Here is an 18,526-nt window from a genome sequence, read left to right on the forward strand (position 1 = left end):
AACGTATCGACATGGCAGAGCATCGCATCTCTGATGCTGAGGACGCTACACAACAGCTCGGGCTGAAACACAAAAAAGTGGACAAGGCGCTGCAGAATTTGGCGGCTAAGACAGAAGATTTGGAGGCGAGGTCCCGGCGCTGTAACCTGCGCATTTTGGGAGTCGCGGAGACCACGCGGACTGGCAAAATGGAGAACTATCTCGAGACTCTTCTCTCCACCATCCTCGGTAAGGACATCTTTTCATCAGTCTTTATTGTGGAACGAGCGCATCGTACTCTGGCACCACCACCTGCACCTGGGGCACGGCCCGTCCTATAATTGCCAAACTCTTAAATTATAGGGACAGAGATGCAGCGCTCAGGAAGGCCCGGGAATTGGGGGCCCTTAGTCATGAGGGGATGAGTATCTCTATCTATCCGGACTTCACATCCCAGGTCCAAGAGGCAAGGAAACGGTTTCTGGATGTAAAAAAGAAACTGAAAGACAGCAACATTCCCTATGCTATGCTCTACCCGGCTCGCTTAAAAATGACAGTGGATGGGAAGAGCACGATCTGCAATACCCCACAAGAAGCACTCAAGTTTCTGCAATTGAACCCTCCACATGTCCTTCGACGTAAATCACCACGAGGTCGTCACGCTGAGCAAGAACCCCCTCTGATGCTGAATGAGTGACTTCCTTTACGGATATACAATTTGAGACTGTGGGTCTGCATGGTGCACCTGTTGTGAGATTTCTCATCCTACTCATGATTTTTATCTTTTACTGTTTGTTATTGGTAGCCTGCACCGGCAGATGAGACTGTGTGAATGATGGCTACAATCTTTGCTTTAATACCCATGGTCATGGTTCTGTCGCTTTATTTTAGGCATTACAAATAGCGGACTATGGCACCTTTGGTTTCTGCACTCACAACTCCGTGAGACTGGCTTGATCCCCCAGCATTCAACTCGCTGGGGTTTGTAGCGGGCTACTGCCGCCCCCCCTGTGTACCCACATTTTTGACCCCTTTTGGTGGAATACCCAGTTTTAAGAGTGTTGTAAGGTAGTGGGTTATTCCTTCTTTCTTATTTGGGCAACGCGTTCTGGGTATAGGCTTTGTCATGATTGGGATGGCGAAGTGGGTGGGGGGAGGGATGGAGGGTTATGTTACGTTTGTTACGGTCACTGTTCTTTTTTATTTACGGATCCATGAGAGTGTACGTGTGCCCACGGCACATATGGCATGTGTGTATTACACTGAAATGTTAGTATGGCAATTGCTAAACCCCTGAAACTCATGACATGGAATGTCCGTGGCCTCAATAGCCCCAAAAAAATCAGGCAGGTCTTTGCATATTTAGACAGACATTCAATAGATCTGGCGCTCCTGCAGGAAACACACCTGCTCCCTGGCAAAGCAAGAACACTCGGTTACAGATGGGCAGAACACACGATCTCTGCGGCATACTCTTCATATGCACGGGGGTGTCGATCCTTATACGCAAGGGTACTCAGTTTAGCCTAGATCAAACACACATAGATCCGCAGGGCAGATATGTTATTATTACCGGTATCCTCCGAGGCACTAGGGTGGGCATTGTCAACACTTACAGACCGAATATAGATGACCCGGATTTTTTCATGACCCTCCTTACTGGCTATTGACGGATCACGCATCCACCTGGGCTACGGAAATTACGCATCTACCCAAAACACTGTCGGACCATAAACCAGTTACCTTATCACTGAACATTCCTACGTACACGCCTCCTCCTTTTGTTTGGTGATTCAATGCTGCTGCTCTGTTGGACCCCCTATACAAAACACAATACATACTGCAATAGAAGATTTTTTCACACACAATGCCCAATCCGTAGACAGTGCGGGTACACTGTGGGAAGCCTTCAAGGCAACGCTCAGGGGGGTTTGTATAAGCATTTCTGCAGGAATATTGAAAGATATAAGAACGCAGTTAAAAAATTGTGAGGATAGTATTCGTTTGTTGGAGGTTGATTACGATGTCACCCATAATGCTGCCACATTGGGAACCCTGCGTGCTGAGATAAATCGGTACAATGAGTTAGCGGATGATGAAATAAAATATACATCTCGGCGTCACATGGCACGCAGGCTGGGTGAGGGCGGCCGACCGGGACGCAAACTAGCTCAGAAAATACGCACAGAACACAAACAACACATGGTCACGTAGATGGAGGATGATGAGGGACTGATGCATTATGATACTCAGGGGATATTAGCAACCTTTGTGAAAACATATAGTGATTTTTACACCACACAACATACAGCAACTGAACTTGAGATCTTGCAGTATATTGAGGACCTAGCGTTAGTGTGGCTGTCGGATTCCCATCGTGAATACCTGGCACAGCCGATAACGGAGGAGGAAACACAAATGGCCATTAAAGCGTTACCGAATGGTAAATCACCAGGACCAGATGGGTATACTGGAGAGTTTTATAAGGCATATTCCGAACTGCTAATACTACACCTCCTTGAAATGTATGATGAGGCCTATAATAATGAGATTCTCCCCAGACGCTTAGAGAGGCACTTATAGTAGCACTGCAAAAACCAGATAAATGCCCCACAAAGGCAGAGTCCTACCGACCTCTGTCGTTAATCAATACAGACGTAAAAATATTGGCAAAGATCATCGCCACAAGATTACAACCCCTTATGTCCACGATAGTCCTCCCCGATCAGTCGGGCTTTATCCCTGACCGATCCACCACTCATAATTTGCGTACAATCTTTGCTCTCCTACCTCAGTTGAACCCAGACCTAAAGGCAGTGGCGGTCCTCTTAGACGCTGACAAGGCCTTCGATTCCGTGGAATGGCCCTATATGCTCACGATCTTGCAACATATCGGACTCCCCCCGCGACTGATAACATGGATTACCCTTTTGTACACTAAACCCACCGCACGCATTAAAGTCAACAGGTACGTCTCCGAAAGTGTGCCTATTCAACGTGGCACTAGACAGGGCTGCCCACTGTCCACCCTCCTTTTCTCGATCGCGCTAGAACCCCTTGCCTGTAAAATACGTCAGAATTATGCACACGCTGCGCTTCGATTTCGACTACGGCCTATTAGTATATCACTATATGCCGATGACATGGTATTATATCTTCGTGACCCTGAGAGCAACCTCTCCCCACTATTGCGTATGTTAAATTCGGACGGCAGTCCAGACTGCAAATAAACTGGAGTAAATCCGCTGTGATACCGCTGACTGAATGCACGAAAGCCCCACAAATGGACTTCCCCCTCGTCTGGCAAGATGACCCCGTTAAATACCTTGGGATCTGGGTGCACAGGGACACGGACTTGGTGATTAGACAAAACTATGGAGTTGCAATTGACCGCATAGAAACACAAATACAAAGATGGATCACACTCCCTCTCTCATTAGCCGATCGCATATCTCTGATTAAAATGGTGGTGTTACCCAAGTTGTTGTATCTCTTCATCAACATACCAATACCGCATCCTTCCATGATATTTACCAGACTCCGCACAAATGTTATAAATTTGATATGGGCGGGTAGGCAAGCTCGTGTGAGCCTTCAAACGCTAGCCCTCCCTTATAGTGCGGGAGGCTTTGCGGTGCCTGATGCTTATCTCTATTAACTATGTGGTCAGGCGCTCTTTGCTTATTACTGGAACCACCCAGTGCAATATTTACCACATCTTGCGGTAGAGGACGGTGACGCCAACCCTATACCACTAACTAGTGTACTCACACATAATCGGCCTCACCTTACCTCACAGGAGATAAATACGGTGCGGACCACCTCTCAAGCATGGCAGCGAATTAGTCAATTAGCACAAAAAACTCCGATATATGCCCCCAGCCTACCGCTAGCTTACCATCCAGAGTTATCGGTGACGCTGGAAAAAAACAACATGTCACTACTAGAACAAGTGGGCATCACCCAGCTGGGCGACTTATACCCGAATGGCACGTTTATAACTCCGGATGATTTGTCATATATCAGCAATCAGTCGCTGCTTTTCAGATTCTTGTATCACAGGCTGAGAGCTGCTGCCCAGGTATTATACCCTTCCTTCTCTGATGAGCCCCCTACTTTTCAACCTTTACAAACGTTATTGACCACAACTACTCACGTACATATCATTTCACGACTGTACAAGCTGGTTCACTCAGAAATTGGAGCTGACACGCAAAAAGCTCGTGAAAACGCGAATACTCTGTTAGATGACCCTCTTACGGAGAAAGACTGGACAGCCTGCTGCACATTGATCATGCAGCTAACCCCTAATGGTAATCTTCGTCTCATCCATAATAAATATATACATCAAGTATACCATACCCCAGCCAAATTATGTAGGTATAATCTAAGGGATGATGCTAGATGCAAAAGATGCGGGACGGATCAGGCAGATTTTGCACATCTTGCATGGTGCTGTGGGAAGGTGCAGAAATATTGGGAAACTGTGACTAGTCACTTAGGGCTGATGGTATCGTGCACGCTGGCATGCACGCCACAACTGTGTTTACTTGGCCTCGATATACCGTTGAGGTCTATGAGAAAGAAATTGGTGGCCATAATGTTACTGCTTGCAAAGCGGAGGATGTCTATGCACTGGGACAGTAAAAGAACCCCAGCGTTCAAAGATTGGATACTGGATGCTATATACTGTAGAGACAACTTTGTGCTATATGCGGAAGAATTGCCCACTGCTTCTAAGCCCTCAGATATTTGGGAACCTCTTACTGATTATTTACGTGAACACCCTGATTTACTTAAGACGACCCCTGATTCTTCGATTTGATTGCTGACAAGTCTTTTCTTTTTTCTGTGTTGTGAATACTTAGCCATGTGATAGTTGGGTACTGTGTACTATGGATCTTCTTGATATATTACGCATTATATGCCTGTTATGAATTTGACCGATGTTCGGTATTTTTTATTGACAAAATCAATAAATAAAATAAAAAAATAAAAAAAAATAAAAAACCTCTGCGTACTTTGTGGATGGATCGCATTCTTATTACCTGGCTTAATAAGGCTTTAGTTAACCACACAGAGGATTCATAGGAAACCACATGGGAAACTGAAAGGGGTAATTTGTCAAGGCCCTTCATGAGATGGAATGGGTTTGGGTTTTAAACATCCTACAGAAAGTTCCCGTAATACTCGGCCGAAACTTATACAGTTTTATATCCTCCACAGACCTTGCCTTTCACCAGCACATTTCAATGGAATTTTCCAAGAGACATCAGACTCTTGCACTAGATGTACCTCTCCCGCAGCTGACTTCAAACACATTGCTTGGGATTGTCCCTCTGCCCGTAACTATTGGGCAGAGGTAAAAAGCTAACTCAAGACGATCACCAGATTGCCCGATTCAACTCTTGGTAGGTGATTGCATTGGGTCTTTAACAGTGTCCAAAGAAACATAAGGTGGCTTCCTTGTTCCCTAACTTGACTCTGGCACATGTGGAAAAAAACACAATTAGCACTCATTGGAAGAGCCCTCGACCCTCCCAACCCCCCAACACCCCCCAACCCCAACATCTCATGGTGCCTGTTAGAAATTGAATGTCTGGTTGTCTAGGGCATGCGCCTAAGCCAGGCAGAAACCACTATCCAGGGCAAGGGAGTTACACGCTGAAGATAACCCCTGCTCACCCCCTTGGTAGCTTGGCAAAGCAGTCAGGCTTATCCCAGAGGCAATGTGTAAAGCGTTTGCGCCACACACACGCACAGCAGCGACACACAAAGCACATCACAAAAGAAACTCTACACAAGGTTATGTAAAAATAGTCTTTATATTATCCATAAAACACATTATCACACCATCAAATATAGTACTGTGCCACTAGGCACTAGTCATGACTTTACAGGGATTACATCATTCATTAGGCCAATTGGGCCACCGTCATAAACACCTAAATCACAGTTAGGTAGGGCAACCAGTAACTACTGGTAGAAACTGTACTTAGCGCAGTGCATTAGGCATAAACCTCATAGCGGTACTCAGCATATTACATTATGTATACATATGATTCTCCATGCACCTTAGTACGCACTTGACACAATACTTATATCATGAGCACCTCATATCCACAGTGGCCCTGTTGCCACAGGTATCCACATCAGTGCATAATCAGCAGTGCACTATCAATTGCTCCCAGAGTCACACGTAATCACATTATGCCCACCTTAGGAATGGGGGTGAACATCAGACCATCTGGTGTCGTCCTCGGGGGCCCCATCCTGAGCTTTCAGCGCAATGCCACCTTCCTGATTAAGTGCTTCCCCAAAGGCGTATGTACCTCAACAGAGCAGCTGCCCGTCATCTGACAGCGCAGCTGCGGACACCACTCTCACGCTCCCCAATGTGGAGCAACCAAAAGAGAACAGCAGCCCAGAGCAGTCGGGCCCAACATCGGGCAACCCTCTCCTTCGTGGGAGGGACTTCCAGGTCATACTGACCTGGTGACTGCGGCCCATGGCCTTCTTTTTAGGACTTCTCCAACCCCGCTTACTCGCAATCACGCGATGCAGCCGCTCCAGCCTGGAAATGGTGAACGCCGACTGCCGGTCAAGGACCGGAACCTTCGGCGGCTCCGTAGTCGTCTGCCCAGCCTCACACAGCCAGACTGGTCAGACTGATTTGCATATAGCCATGTCTGAACTGGGGTGGCAGAGTGGGCTAAAGAACGGTGATGGATTCAACCCAGATCTTTTGACTGGGTGTGAGTGTTTGATTGTTTCGGATGCTCCGTCCATCACCACCCCCTTTTGTACAGCCTCACACAGCGGCAGGCCCCACCCCTAAATGACGGGGGTGTAATGATGCACAATCGAGGACCTTCCGAACCAGGATTTCCTCACCACTTCCTCAACTTGCAAAGGCTACACACAGGGCTCTCCTCTCCCTCATGGGAGCCCCTCCCTCAACCAGGCTCGGCCTCTGCCTGGCTTCTGGTTGCTGCTGCTTCTCTCGGCTCCCTAATTGCTATGGCAACTCGCTGGGGTGGCCCCCACGGCCTCAGAGATGGAGGCAACTTCTTTCTTGGCACAGGCTTCCTCCTAACGATTTGCAACCGCTCCACAGGTATTCTTTGATAAAAACGGAATGCAAGGCTCAGAGCGCTTAAGCGCAAACCAACTGAGTGCTCCTCACACTTTAGGGCAGTGTGAGCCCACACCTGGGGCTCATGCCACAGAGGAGAGGGTGGCGCTGCCCATGATGCAGGGCAAAAAGCTCTCCTCTCTAAATCAGCCCTGCCTAAGCCCCCTCTTTGGGCAACAGAATTAAAGAGCGCTCACTAGCGCTCCAATTCCCCCAGCACAGGGGCAGAGAAAAGGGGCACGGGCAGGCCAGCTCACAGGGCCCCATTAGCAGAGGGCAGTCCTTTCAGCTACCCAGCAGGCAGCAGGTAGTTCGAAATGGCGGTTCGGTCTGGCACACATCAGACTTTGCTCTACTCTTCTGTTTTAGTCCCAAGCAAGCTCAATAGACATGGGGTCACAGCCCCAGTACTTATAGTACTACAGTATTTGTTCTCCCACTGGCACAGGCCCTGAGCCCAGTCCAAACCAGTTCTGGAGGGCACTCTGCAAGTGCACAACAACCTCCATTGAAAGTGTAAGGCTTGGCTCCACACACACCACAGGGTGCCATCATTGTGGAAGGCAGGCACAGACCTATTCAGGTGCAGGTGCTATCCCTCCCACCACTCCAAATGCAGACCATGCCTATTCAGCCTAGTGCTAACTCATCCAGACTATCTGGAGCCACTGCACCTCCCCAGCCCCTGTCATTCCAAAGCCAGACACATCCTAGCAGAGGGCAAAGACACATAGCACACAGAAATGCCTACTTCTAAAAGTGGCATTTCTAAAATAGTGATAATAAATCCGCAAACACCAATACTCAGTATTTATCACCACTATTCCAAACATACCAAACTTGATCCCGCTACACCTCTCATGTCAGGAATTACCATTGAAGCACATATCAGGGAATCCCCAATGCCTCCCTATGAGAGGGCAGTCTCACAGCAGTGAGAAACCAAATAGGCTAGTTGTCACTACCAGAACATCACACACAGTTAAGGCACCTATCATACCTTTTACCTACGCTGCTCCCTACCCATAGGGCTAGCTAGAGCTTACCTTAGGGGTGACTGATATGTAGTAAAAGGGGAGTCACAGACATGGCAACCACTTTATGTGCCATGTCACAGCGGCAATAAACTGCTCGCGCAGACCCTGCACTGGCATATGCCTGAGACAGGTTTGAAAGGCTACTTTGGTGGGTGGCGCAAGCAGCGCTGCAAGCCCACCAGTAGCATTTCATTTACTAGCCCTGAGTGTATGGTATACCACTGTAGAAGGGACTGACGGGTAAATGAAATATGCCAAACAGGTGTAGACCAATCTTACCAAGTTTACCATAGAGAGCACACACACTTTATCACGGAACAGCAGTGATAAAGTGCCCAGAGTCCTAAAACCACTAACAACAGGTCAGAAAAAATACAGGAGGAAGGCAAAAGGTTCTGGGATGACCCTGCAAAAAGGGCCAAGTCAACAGTGCTGATCTCTCATTCTGTGTCCTAGCACATTATGCCTCACGCTGAGACTTTGATTCCAAATGCTAAGCTAATTATCACACCTACAGGAATGACCCCCTGGGTGACTGCTTCACTAAACTCCCTCCATGCCAATTGACATAGACTACTCACTGCCTTCCAAGATTTGTGTATGTGAAATTGCAGCTTGCACTCAATGTAATTATTATCTCACACTTTGATGTATGTTAATGCTAATATAAATGATTTTATTAAAAAGTTGCCAAGGAGATGAATCTAACCAATTTGGAGGTAGAATGGCATCTGCTTTACTCTCTGTTACTGGTAAATGTAACAGGATACTCATGTGATTCATCTCCTCCCCTGCGGCCGTGCTTGTGCCTGCCGACACGTCACATCACGCTTCAGGATGGTCGAACGCCAGGTGGCGAGTGTGCCTGGAAGTTCACTAGGCCCGTCGCTGTGTGAGGGCAGGGGGGTTGGGGGAGAGTGCAGAGAGGGGCTCCTTTCCTTGCCCCCAGAATTGATGCTGATTGGATTTCCAACTGACACTGTCTACGGGGGGTCCAGCACCTTGCCACTGTGTTAGCTTCTTGCTCCGGTGACACACATGGCTCTCCCCATTTAGGCTCTTGGTACCTCTAGGAGCCACTAACGCTGCTGCTGACGCCGCCACTGCTACTGTACTCGAGTCCAGGGAGGACCTAACCTGACAGTTCAGGCTGGACTAGCAGGGTCACAACTGATTTGCATATGGCTGGGTTTAAAATGGAATGGCATGGGGGCAAAAACATGGTGGATTTAAGCCCAGATCTATGTACTGGGGTGAATGTTTGTCATTGTTCAATATTCAGTCCAGCAATTGTTCTTTTTGCATGTATCATCACCTGCATCTCTAGATACCATCTCCTTAATAACGCAGGATGAATAGGGATAAAGACCACAAACATCCGCCCAAAACTGGGGTAAAGGGGAGAAACCGAAGATCCTAGGTGGGTAAAAAGAAAAGAGCAGGGGGGGGACAAAGGCTAAAAGACCATGCCTGGGGATACCTTCAGGCCTACATAGCCCATGGCGACTAGAAGCCAAGTCCAACTCAATGTCTGGGGGAGCAAACTGCTGCAAAGCCTGAAGAGATTGCCTGTTCTGACATATTTTGCAGCTGCTCTGAGTCCTATATTAACACACTTAGACAAAATTGAAGAAAATGTATCTAAATTTAACTCAGCTCTGGGGGAAGGCAGGCATTCTGACCTCCTGCAAACTGGTCGGGAGGCCACCTCCCCAATTACTATTCCATTAGGAGGGTTACAACTCCAAAGGGAGTTTCCTGTAGCAGAGTGTGCCCCAAACTTTCCACCATTAAGGGGACCCTTCCTCATGAGATGCTTGCCAGTCTGGCACCAAGGAGACCCAACTGCCCAACTGGCGGGGAGCCAAACTCTCATAGGGCAATAAGCTACAGCAGTCAAAGATCACTCATTGAGAGCATTGGAGCTAAATCCCAAACAAGGCAATGTGGTTTGTCAAGCAATCTTGCAAAATACCCCTTAGAACCCTGGACACTTCCAACCCTGCAACTCACACCCCAAGCAACCCCCTATGTAATGGTGCTCAAAGGTGTCCCCATCTGAGACAAGAAATTATAGAAAATCATGACCAGCTTCTGAACAAGACAGTGCATTGGATAAATAGCAGAATAGCGGGCCCTCCACTGCTACATAACTACGTCAACATTGTCCGGAGGGTGGCTTGGTTGGGTCACTCCAGAAAAGCCAGATGACACTGATTTAATTGTTGTCAACTTTAAAGATGAGGCAGTCACTAAGGATATCCTGACAAGGATCCATTTCTCTGGACCACCACCCATGCAGATCAGGGCACTCCATCTGGACTTTTTTTTATAGACCGTAGAGGCGTATGCCATCAGCGCCTGCGTCCTTCTCCTATCCAATACAATTGACACCCTGTCCAAACACCTTCTCCTTCCTGCCAACCCTCGCCCAAAGTGCAGGGCCCTATGGTGGAAATGCCCAGCCCCATTGCAACGCTAAGGATCAGGAGAAATCGTCATATCAACATTGCTGGCCTCACCAATAAAACTGATTCAGAGTCCTGGGTAAAACATGTCAAGAGTGCTCACATAGTATGTATACAGAAAACGTGGATAACCAACCCAATTGACTTTGATGGCTTTGTATAAATGTGTACAGCAGCTAACCATGCCAGTATTGGAAGGGCCAAGGGAGGCCTGGCAACACTTTTCTCTACCAGCCTCTCTCCAATAGTAAGGGGTAATTTCCCAACATCCTCTTATTATCACTTCATCATGTTTTCACTGGAAGAGAACCCAGACATATTAGTAATCAGTTTCTATACCCACGTCTTTGATTCAACCAGGGCTGATGTTGCTAAGGCTCTTGAAACAGACCTGTACAACTTTCTTGAACAGTCTAGTAAGGATTACTACATTATTTGGGCTGGGAATTTTAACATCCTAGTATGCCCCAAACAAGTTTGTGGTTTTAAAGATGCCAGGGGAAACACCACGGCCCATTTGACACATGGCCCATATGGAACAGCCCTCAATTATCTCATAATGAAACTCAAAATGAAATTACTTGAGTGTGATAGCCTTAGCGATTTTTTACACCCCTCAACTTTCATAAGAGATGCTTTAATAGTATTATTGACCACCTCCTCATATCAGATAGTGACAGAGTTAGGGCATTCAACTTCCAAGGGAGGCCTAACTGCATAAGTGATTATAACCTGGTCCTTTTAAAAATAAAAGTTAATCCTGTCAAATTTCCTCACGTAGGGAAAATCAAGTATAAACGGCATAAGAATAAAGTGCGCGGGTGAAGACCCCTCTAGTTTCTTAAGATGCTTACTGGCCAAAAACCTTAGCCTCTTTTTAGCAGGCCTGGCCACAGAAAACAACCATGAAGATACCCGGGAAGCACACATGCACATTTCTAATTACATCAATCGACTTTTGACTGGGAGGCCAAAGGGACTACGAAGTTACAGCATGGGGTGATTTAATCAGCATGCCAGGTGCAGTCTTAACAAAACAGTACATCAGCGCTCAAGAGATGCCATAGCGATACAGGAAGCCAGTTTGAATTACAATACCGCCATTAAAAATAGAAAGAACTTCAAGGGGAAGCTTGGGAGAACGTATTAATGGCTGCAAAAACCAAGGACAGTACCCTGTTCTGGTGTACAATCAATGCCTGTTGTTCACCAAGGGGATTAGCCCCAATCTGGAATCCTCAATCACCCCTGCTCAATGGGCGGCCCATTTTGGTTTGATATTTTCATACCCTAGAAATGATGAGGGAACTCAACAGTCTACAGTGGCTCTCTCAAGGACAGATATGCTCTTTACTCTTGAAGAGGTGTTAAGGACAATAAACAAAAGCCGTAAGGGAAAGGCCCCGTGCCCAGATGAATGTTCGAATAGACACCTATAAATCAGAGCCTGCCCTATGGGCTCCACTGATGACTCAGGTCCTAATTGCGGCCAGAGCAGGAAATGTACACCATCCTGGTCGCATTCACTGAGCATTTTCTTTTTTAAAAAGGGATCAAAGAATGACCCAAAATGTTATCTTCCAATATTTCTACTCCTCTCTCAAACATTTGGGGAGGGTCCTGTTAGAGAGATTGGAATCCTGGGCATAGGCGAATGAAATCTTAACAGAAGCCCAATATGGATTCAGAAAAGGGATTTGGAGGATTGAGCAGGTGCTCCACCTGAACCTTCTGATGAAGAAGTACACACCAGCAAAAGCAGGCTCAATGCACTTATGTTTTATTGACCTAAGCTGTGCCTTCGATCTGGTCAGCCATAGGAAACTTTGGGTATGTATGGACAGAATGGGGGCCCCAAAAGACATAATCTCGCTCCTGACATATATGTATGGCAACCTCACACTAAAGCCATTTAGGGGACAGAGGGAGCGCTGACCCCATCATTTGGTATAGATAGAGGGGTTCGGCAGGGATCCTGTACTAGCCCGCTTCCTCTTCTCCCTCTATATAAATGGAGTCGAGGAGGCACTTCAGGCAGCAGGTGCAGACACCCCTAGAGTTGGGAAGCTGCAAATTCCTATACTTCTTTACATCCGTGATGCGACCCATCATGGCCTGAACCCCAAGAAGCCTGCAGATGTTGATTAATTGATTCTCTCACTTCATAAAAGAAAGAGATTTGAAAATCAATATGGCAAAAACCTTTACTATGAGCTGTGGCCAAAAAAAGGGCGGGCCGCATACTTTCTATATCAAGGGGTGTAAGGTACAAACCACCAAAACCTTTTCCAGGAATCCAGCTATCCTCAAACTTAGACTGGATACAACATAGACAGTCATGTACTTCCAACGTGACCAGAATTAATAAAGGCCTATTTAGGTTTGCTACCAAGTTAGGCTTAAAACCTATTAAAGAGCTGCTAACTCTATATACCGTCAAACTCATCTCAGCAGCTACTTATGGAGCAGGAATTTAGGGTGTGCGAGATAATGAAATTAATCAGAAGCAAGAGAACAAGTTTTTTAGGAGACTCCTAGCTGTGCCCCATTCAACAGCGACTTTCTAATACTTTGGAATGTAATCCCCTCCTATTGTGGTGATCCTTTTGGTCTAAGGAAGAGACACATTTATCCAGACAAATTATCCATGATTGCATGGGTCTTGATCACCCCATTAAAATTCCCGGACTACAACACGCTAAACATAAGTTGAAGGGCCTAGGTCAGATAGAAAGGCATCCCTGGGCACTCACAGGTTACTCCAAAAATAACCTAGGAGAATATATACTCAAAGCCTGCTAGGAGAATAGGGCTCAGGCGGCCAAATATAATGTTTCTGTCGGAAGATACATAGCACTGAATGAGCAACCCAGTTGTAAATCGTACCTTCCGCTAACAAATAATAATCATCACAGATACCTCCTGACTCGCTTTCGTCTTATTATCTTTAATCGTTTGGCTTTATTTCCTAGAAGGTAAGGGTGGGGTACCATCACCCAGAAATGCCCATGTGATAATAAGTTTGAGCCGTCTACCAAGCGCTTCGTACTTTTTTGTAGGTTTTATCTGGCACATAGGAAATTGTGATCTTAACCACTTTTTTAAAAGAAAGAATTGTTATCATCATAAGGCCTTATTAGTATTTGTATGACTTGAAATACAAGATAGTTTACTGTCGAGTAGCTATTTTTTATCAAAGGTACTTCGCAATAGGGACCAGTTGAATAGCTTGGAAATTAAATTTTCTTAGCTACCGTGCTCATGCGAGTAATAGTCATAATGCACCTGACTTGTTTCTTTGTCTGCTGAGATAAGGTCGAGTAATAGTCATAATGCACCTGACTTGTTTCTTTGTCTGCTGAGATAAGGTCGAGTAATAGTCATAATGCACCTGACTTGTTTCTTTGTCTGCTGAGATAAGGTCGAGTAATAGTCATAATGCACCTGACTTGTTTCTTTGTCTGCTGAGATAAGGTATCTGTAAAGCACAGAAAGGTAAAGGAGCTCGAAAAGTTCAAATGTTAGCAATTGTATTTTAACTTGTAGAATTGGCATGTTTAATGTTTTATTTTACTATGTGTATATATGTATGTTTATTTATACAACAAAAATCTTTTACATTTTACCTTGTAATGATGTGATGCTTTTATGGTTTTACTGGCATAAACCAAATAAAGTTATACTTGACTTAAATGAAACAGGAGACATAATGGGCACGTCATCAGCACCATCACAAACCTGAATGACAATGATGTGTTACTGGTGGCCGGTGTGTGGCAAGAATGGCATAACCCCCATGAGAAATGTATACCTCTTTTTTCAACAAACAACAAATCAAGAATTGTACAGATATTTCCACCCAACAGTGAGAGATGTTTTTGGCAGGAGCATAGCAGAGGCCCCTGTAGTCCATGTAATCTGGAAATCTCCACTCGTCATGGGGTCATCCTATTCAACCTAAGACCTGTGAATATCTGTGAGATATTTATTTATTTGTTTATTTATTTATTTATAAAGCACGGCACTCATCCCATCGGGATATCAAGGCGCTAAAGCACATGGTCCAGTAGAGCAGAAAGGGTCGGGCTAAAGTTTCTTACATTTTGGGGAACAAGTGGGTCTTTAGTTTTTTTCGGAAAGCCAAGTGGTTGGAAGTGAGCCGTAGGTCCAAAGGCATCTCATTCCATTTTTTTGCCGCTAGGTATGTGAAGGATCTCCCGCCGGACCTCACTCTCTTGATGCGCTTTGTTCTGGCCAGCGCTAGATATAGGAGACCTCATGGCGTTCTGCAGGGGCCTCATCATTTTGCGTTACGCCTCTGTGTCCCGGTAACAGGATCGTTGCTCTTACTCCATTTGCCAGTAATGCCATGATCAACACATGTTGAAATTGACTAATTGTACCCCCTTACTGCTGCAATACCTAACTAGCCAACTCTAAGCCATGCCAGCAGTGCATGCAATCTGAAGGCTTACAAAATCCAGTTTCAAATGTAAGAAAATGTCCCCAAGAGTAATGCTAAAACCCTTCACAGCCCAAAACGATATGTGAACAGAAAAGAAATACAACATATTTCATAATGTAATAGGGAGTTAACTGTACTTAAGTATGCATTTGTAGATAGTGTGTAGTAAAATTTGAGATTTAGGTTATTTTGGGCTTTCCGGTTCTTGGTAATGTCTGGCAGTGACAGGGAAAAATAAATAATAGCTCTCACACCTAGGGAAAGTACTCCCCTGGGTAATAGGGTCATTAGTTATTTGTTTTCAATAACAAACTCCCACTTTGTGAGTCAGTGATTGAAAAAACAAAACTTTGTGAAAATTTGTTGAATGGCCCTCAAAACTGAGATTAGTCGTCCACCAAACATGTTGTACCTTTATAGGAACTGCCATGACGGTGGCTCCTATCAAGGTACGGAGATCATCGCTGAGCTGGTGGTGATCTTTGAATTTGGTGCACATTAATCCATCAGTGTGACAGTTGTTACGTCCGCCTCCACCCTGACAGAGTGTACTCCATCTGCCAAACTCTAGATCAGGCCCTATGGTTTTTGGGGGCTTCGATAGAAAAATTCAGCATAACATTGCTGTGAGTGTTCTCAGCAGCCCAATACATGTATATCCGAGATGCATGCTGTTGGTGTGAGCATATCCTTCTATCCAATTATACGTTGATTTACAGGGAAAATGCTGACATGCTATTATTTCTGTGATGATTTCGGTGTGGATAATATACTCTCTAAAAATGCCAATGAAATTGCTTATAAAATGCTTGAAATAAATGTGATTGACTTTAGTAAAATGGCAAACTACATTAGCCAAGAGTTGCACAATTCCAGGATGTAGATCAATTTGCTGAATTTCAATTATTTTTCCTCTTTTCCCTTACAGATGGAGATGCACTTGTCCCCATTTTGATTGTTTTGCTTCTTTTTGCCACTTTGGCATCAGCAAGTATTGTGGTCCTCATCTGCTGCAGGAAGAGAGTTAAAACGCTGACAGGTACAGTGCACAACTCTGGACTTTTTAAAAGTAATTATAGAATGTCTTTACTCTTGTGTGGGTGTGTGTGTGGGTGTGTGTGTGTGTATATACACACACACACACACACACACACACAATTCGTGCTATTGCGGCTGGGGTTTCTGGGGACCCAAGGAAGTCCCTGAAACAACCAAGAAGCAGGACTTACCACCTAAACACAGCCCCCCTTTGTCAGTTACATCTACGCTCACTATGGGCTTCATGGTGTCCTGCCAGGAATATGTTGTCAGCGATGGTGCAATGCGGGAGCTGTAGTTGTGACATCCAGGACTACAGCACAACCCGAAAACATCAAATAAGGACCAGCTGAATTCCCACCAATGGGAATGTTGCAGCCATTTCAAAGGAGGGGTGTGACAATCTCCCAGTCTCAGCGGCATCAGAAGAAGGCAAACCTTGCCGAAACGCGTCATGCCACAAGCGCTTATTCAAATTGGACTTCCCACAAATCCCTGCGGTGTCCTCTAAAGTACTTGCATCTCAAGTGTTTCTCCTTTTGATACATCTATAATGATATATATATATCTATACTAATATAATAAAGAGAGAGCCCAACCTTTGAGGCGGGTAATCTCAGGAACCACAGCACCAATCACAACACCCAATACAGCATTGGAAAGGACAGTTGCAGCAGATGGACATAGGCTATACAGCTGCCCACCATATAATTAGAAACATAAAAGAACCTTACCGGCAAAGTAGTTCCTTGTGGACGTGAGCGTTCTGCTCGGGGCGTTGTTTTATGTTATGTTATGTTATCAGGAGTTTTATTGAACGCTCAGCTACTCAAGCAGAGTGTCCCGGCGCTATCAGACCATACACAGCATAACCCCAGCATTGGAAGAGGAATTACTGACAAAATAACCACGTCTTGCGCTCTTTCCTAAAGGACACTAAATTCTCACTCTTTCTTAAAGACAGTGGCAGGACATTCCAGGCCCGTGGCGCAAGGTATTTAAAAGACCGACCCCCAATCCGGGCACGCCTAATTACCGGGATCGTGGCCAGTGACAGTGATGCCGAACGTAAGGCTCTGGACGGGTGGTGAAAGCCAATTCTCTTCCTCAAATAGAGTGCACCGGTGCCATGGAGAGCCTTAAACGCGATGGTAAGAGCCTTAAACTTGATGCGTTTCCGGATTGGCAACCAGTGAAGAGACTTCAGCAGTCCTGCGGCATGGGAGCTGCGGCCAAGGCCTAAGATTGCCTGTGCAGCCGAGTTCTGCACAACCTGCAAGCGTGATAGAAGGTACTCAGGCAGGCCAAGGTAGAGTACATTAGCGTAGTCCAGCCTCGATCCGACCAATGCTTGCACCGTGATTTTCCTGTGGGCAGTAGAGAGGAAAGGGAGGAATTTCCTTAGCATTTTTAGTATCCCAAAACACTGTCCAATCAGACCCAGAATCTGATGTTTAAGCGAGAGACAATTGTCCATCTTGACTCCCAGATTCTTAGCCGCCATGGTATCAGCAGTGGGTGGATACATACCTGCTGGCCACCAGGACTTCCAACCGGGGTCCGGAGGACAACCAAAGAAAAGGACCTCAGATTTGTCTGAGTTGCATTTCAGCTGGTTAAGTTGGAACCAGTCAAAAACCGCACCCAGACAGCACTTAATGCTATCACCATCAAAGTCCGAGTTCCCTCCGCAGGTGAAGAGAAGCTGTGTGTCATCGGCGTAAGAAACAATCTGGGTGCCAAATGACTCTGCCAGTGCCGCGAGAGGGGACATATAGATGTTAAAAAGAGTGGGACTCAGAATCGACCCCTGGTGGACTCCCACCTCCAAAGGCGGCGCTGCAGCTGAGTATGGAGGAGCCCAGACTGTCTTTTGTCGGTTGGAAAGAAAAGACTCAAACCATCTGAACACCGTTCCCCGGACACCAATCTCCGAGAGTCTTGCCAGGAGGCGGTCATGGGGAACGGTGTCAAACGCCGCCAAAAGATCTAACAGCACCAGCAGTGCTTTCCCTCCGTTGTCCTGGACTTCCTTGATGGCCTCTGACACCTCCAACAGTGCCGTTTCAGTGCTCAAATTTGTCCGGAAACCGGACTGGGTGTAATGCAGAATCCCATGTGACTCTACAAAGTCCGAAAGGACGGACTGCACATGCTTTTCCTCCACCTTTGCCAAGACCGGGAGCAACGAAATAGGCCGATAATTGTCCAGAGACGGCTTTTTTAAGAGAGGGAGAACCAACGCCTGTTTCCATGCTTGCGGCACTACCCCCGTTTCTAAAGAACAATTTAAAATCGGATTGATAATGGGGTTGACGACATAAGCCATTTTGGCTAGAAACTTGGCGAGACAGGGATCCAGCGGGGAACCAGATCTCATTTTAGATAGAATTACCAGTGAAGT

The 18,526-nt window shown here is 46.1% G+C and overlaps 1 protein-coding gene across 1 annotated transcript in view; it reads left to right on the forward strand.

The window, feature by feature from the left end:
- The window catches only part of TNFRSF11A (TNF receptor superfamily member 11a), a 295,953-nt gene that overhangs the window by 159,356 nt on the left and 118,071 nt on the right, over positions 1-18,526 (forward strand). Inside the window, exon 7 of the mRNA XM_078687767.1 lies at positions 16,013-16,123. Coding sequence (XP_078543893.1) covers positions 16,013-16,123 — 111 coding nt within the window. The remainder of the gene's footprint in view (positions 1-16,012; positions 16,124-18,526) is intronic.

The sequence above is a fragment of the Lissotriton helveticus genome, chromosome 4_1 (assembly GCF_964261635.1).
Source record: "Lissotriton helveticus chromosome 4_1, aLisHel1.1, whole genome shotgun sequence".
NCBI lineage: Eukaryota > Metazoa > Chordata > Amphibia > Caudata > Salamandridae > Lissotriton > Lissotriton helveticus.